Source organism: Ursus americanus, chromosome 30 (genome assembly GCF_024610735.1).
Source record: "Ursus americanus isolate L20-20 chromosome 30, mUrsAme1.1.p, whole genome shotgun sequence".
In the NCBI taxonomy this organism is placed as follows: domain Eukaryota; kingdom Metazoa; phylum Chordata; class Mammalia; order Carnivora; family Ursidae; genus Ursus; species Ursus americanus.
The window spans coordinates 30,905,723-30,909,785 of record NC_142156.1 but is presented as its reverse complement, the minus strand read 5'-3'; the positions used below and the strand labels follow the sequence as shown (position 1 = coordinate 30,909,785).

Here is a 4,063-nt window from a genome sequence, read left to right as displayed (position 1 = left end):
GAAATGGACATTCTCAGCCAAGTTTGGGATCACAGGACAGATAGTCTACCTGGCACCTCTCTGAGGATGAGGCATGTCCCCCCTAGGTACCTACTTTCGGGGTCCCTTTCTGCAGGGCACATCCTCACCCACCACCTAAGGGCTCAGGGTGCTGCACGATGAGTCAGAGGTGCAAGGCACCCACTGCTTGCTCTTCACCCAATAAGCCCCCTGGTAAGGCCATGCCCCCCTGCCTCCGGGGTTTTTCCGTGAGTACAGAGGTTTCCATGGAGTTACCAGGCAGGGGGAATCGAGGTTGACCTTGATTGCACCACCAGGCGTGGCTTGATTGAAACTCGGCGGCAAGAGGGTTTCTCTGGAGCAGGGCTCAGCAAGCTCTTGGGCATTCTGGCACAGCTCTATATTGCTGTAAATAAAGTTAGATAGGAACGCAGCCATGCCTATCCGTTTACGTATTGTCTGTGACCGCTGTCACATTATAAGGACAGAATTGAGTAGTTGGGACAAAGATCACATGGCTTGGAAAACCCAGATTATTTACTGTATGGCCCTTTATAGAAAGTATTTGCCAGCCGCTGCCGCTCTCTTGCACAGAAGAATCCATGCATTTCTCTCACCCGCATCAATGCTGTTTAATCAAGGTCATGTTGCCAGCTTGGGGACGTTTGGCGATGTCTGGAGACATCTTTGGTTGTCATAATTAGGGGCAGAAAGGCATAGGTACGGGCATCCGTTGGGAAGAGGTCGGGTGCTGCTCAGCAGGACAGCCTCGCCACAGAGAACCATGTTCGAATGTCAGAGAACCGAGGCGGAGCACCTGCTTCCGACCTGTCCCCCTGCACCCACCATCCCCCGCAGAGGCTGCTTTACCCTGTCCCTCCCGTGCAGTTCAGCATCCTGTCCTCAACAGCAATGTCCCCCAGGTGCAGCCCCCGCCCCCGCAGGACCCCGCAGAGCAGGGGCTTGGGTCAAGCAGATTGTGAGCCGCCGGTCTCCTGGGACCTTCACCCCATGTCGGTTCTTGGGTGCGGCCCACTCCTCCTGACCTTCCACAGAACATCTGGGGCCCCCCCTCAGCAAGTTCAGCACACCAGGCACACCAAACTCAGCAAAACAACTGCCCAAGACACAAGCAACTTTAATCCCCCAATCCGGCCTTCAGAGGTGAGGGGGAGCCTAAGCAATGCTGCCAGACAAGAAGCTGAGCGGGGTCTCTTCTCCTCAGCCCTGTGAAGCTCATGGCCCAAGCCCTCCATGTCCGCACCCGCTTCTCCCTGAGGACGCATGCCCGGCTGTCTTTAGTTCACGGTAAGTGTGTCCTGGGGAGCCTGGGACCCTGGAGCAGCAGGCTCCTTTTCTTCCCTCCTCATCTCCCTCACCTTCTCCATGCCCTGGGCCCCCACAGCGCAGAAATACACAGCCTCGTCCTCAGGCTGCAGCTCAGAGATGCTCAAATACCCCGTGTTCTTGGCCAGATCTTTGGATCCGGAGAAGCGAGGGGGAATCTTGGAGCCCTGGTTGTTGTCTGAGCGGGAGAAATATCTCAACAGGAATCTGGGAGGGTGGCCGGGCCTCTGCTGGTACCAGTAGATGTTATAAATGCCGACATCATGGTCTCTGCTCAAGGTGCAAGGCAGGCGGATTGTGGTTCCGAGGGACGAGGACATGGATGGCGGCTGGCTCAGCACCGGCTGAGAGCCACAGCCTGGGGACACAGAAGCATATGGGTTTCTGGGGCAGAGGAGGGCAGCGGATGGGGCCAGGGGTCGTGAGCTCTGGGGTGTTCTCACCTATGCAGTGGGCGAGGAGTGCCAGCAGGACAGGAGTCCAGGACATGGTGTAGACGTGCTGGGCTCTGTCTCCTTTGTGCTGCCACAGCTCCCGGGGCCCTCTCAGGGCTGGGCCAGCACCCTCCTGTGCCCTCCCAGGGGTGGAGCCATTGCAGGCCTGTTTCCTGGCCACCACCATCCCGAACTTTCTAGAGTTTGCAGCGTCGGTTGGGGAACGGTCCCATGGACACCTTTGTGGCTCTTGCCTTGGCCCCATGGAAGCGTTTGGGGAGGAAGCACCTGCTGGAAACTCACGGGCCAGTGCCCAGGAGGCCAGCCTGCAAGGTTGGGTCCCATTAGGTAGGGTAACCTCAACGTCCTCCTGAGGCAGCTGAACCCCACAGTAATATGGTTTTTGTCCAAATTTACATGCCTGGTGAAACAGTAGAGAGAACAACCTCAGGGTGGTGAAAACACCTGCTTTGTGCAGCAGAAAATGCTGGGGCCCTGGAGTGAGTGGGATACTCTGTCCCCTTCCAAGCTCCTGTCCTCCCTCCCACCAAAGCCAGCCTGCTTTCCTCCTAGAATGAAGTAACAGTGACTCACAGCTTCTGAGAAAAAAGCAGCAGGAGGGACTTTGGGGGGGGGGGCCATGTGGGGCCCAGGGCAGATGGGGGCGGGGGTAGAGCAGCCTTTTCTCCCATTGGGTCCTATAGGGGCCTGGCCCCAGCCTTCCTGACCTCTCTCCTCTTTGCAATTGTCTCCCTGGGGAGTGGGTATGGCAACGTCCCCCTGGTCCTCGGCCCACTCCTTGGCCAGTCCCTGCACCTGCAGAGGTTCTGTGTGTCCCATCCTTGCCCCACCCGAGTTTGATCCCATCACCAATCACTTCCAGAAGGCCTGAGGCCTACTCTCTGCTCCGCGCTGCCCACCAAGCCCTGTGGGTTGTGCCGCTGAAGGCTGTCAGGGTGCTCAGAGGAAGACTAACGTCCCTATACGTTAATCAGAGTTCTCCAGAGAAACAGAACCAATAGGAGATGCATAGGAAGAGATTTATTATGAGAAATTGCCTCACTCCAGTATGGAGATTGAGAAGTCCCACGATCTGCCAGACGTCTGCAAGATCGTGGACCCAGCGATCCATGACCTGCCGTCTTGGGAAAGCCAGTGGGGTAGCTCTGTCTGAGTCTAAAGGCCTGAGAACCAGGGGAGCGGGTGGTGTAAAGCCCGGCCCAAGGGCAGGAGAAGACCAATGTCCCCATTCAGCAGGCAGTCAGGAAGCAGAAAGGGACGAATTCCTCCTTCCTCCCCTTTCTGTTCTATTCAGGCCCTCAATGGACCCACGTGGTGGACAGCCTCCTGCTTTAATGAGTACACTTGTTCGAATGCTAATCTCGTTTAGAGACGCCTTCACAGACACACCTAGAAATAATGTTGAATCTGGGCATCCTTTGGACAAGTCCAACTGATACATGAAATCAACCATCACACTTCATCATCCCTTACCTCATCTCATTCTAGAACTTCCTTAGCAAGGCATAGCCACAGAGGAAAGCCCAGGAAGTGAAGTGGGTCCTCAGCTCTCAGGGGGCTCTTTTTTTTTTTTTAAGATTTTATTTATTTATTTGAGAGAGGGAGTGAGAGAGAGAGAGAGAGAGAGAGAGCACAAGCAGGGGGAGGGGCAGAGGGAGAGGGAGAAGCAGATTCCCTACTGAGCAGGGAGCCCGACTTGGGATCATGACCAGAGCCCAAGGCAGACGCTTAACCGACTGAGCCACCCAGGTGCCCTCTCATGGGGCTCCAAGGCAAGGTCTCTCTTCTAGTGGAGGTAAAAGAAAGAAAAGAAAAAAAGAAAAAGGGTCACTTCAGGGGTTGGGTCATCTAGCTTCTGTTTCTCCTCAAAAGGAACCAGCCCCCGAGATGAGAACATGTTTAATTCTAGAAGGGGCTGCAAGGTGACCCACACCTGCAATAATTTCCAGGGCAGAGGGCAGAAAAACTCCCGGCTGTGACTTAGCTCCCCGTGGGCCTGGTAGTCGGCCAGCTGGAGACTTCTGGCGTCCATGCAGAAGGCCTTCTGGGTCATACTGACGGTGGGGACCCAGAGAGCTGCCAGCCAGAGTGAAATCCTCTTCCAGAGCAGCAAAGGAAGCAGGAGGGGTCGCCCACCAGCAATGTGCCTACCCACACCCCGGAATTACAGGTGTGCTTGTCTGGGGCTTATTATGAATAACAAAAGACACCTCTGGGGCTCTCCTCACTTGAGAAACTCCAGACAGACAGTCGCTCTTTTG

General features: G+C 55.6%; 1 protein-coding gene across 1 annotated transcript; it reads right to left on the bottom strand.

Annotated features, from left to right (window-relative positions):
* Positions 1-1,127: 1,127 nt before the first annotated feature.
* On the bottom strand, positions 1,128-1,851 carry LOC148107478 (immunoglobulin iota chain-like). Its single transcript, XM_087857545.1, has 2 exons — positions 1,791-1,851; positions 1,128-1,705 (listed from the first exon to the last, which is right to left on the bottom strand). The coding sequence occupies exons 1-2, from the start codon at positions 1,834-1,836 to the stop codon at positions 1,299-1,301; spliced, it is 453 nt and encodes a 150-aa protein (XP_087713671.1). The 5' UTR covers positions 1,837-1,851; the 3' UTR covers positions 1,128-1,298.
* Positions 1,852-4,063: the final 2,212 nt, after the last annotated feature.

What these genes read in the sequence shown, in the direction of transcription:
- LOC148107478 (XM_087857545.1), bottom strand. Translation starts at nt 1,836, where the DNA reads ATGTCCTGGACTCCTGTCCTGCTGGCACTCCTCGCCCACTGCATAG. An exon ending in ACTCCTCGCCCACTGCATAG is followed by an intron (nt 1,706 to 1,790) that starts GTGAGAACACCC and finishes CTGTGTCCCCAG; the next exon opens with GCTGTGGCTCTCAGCCGGTG.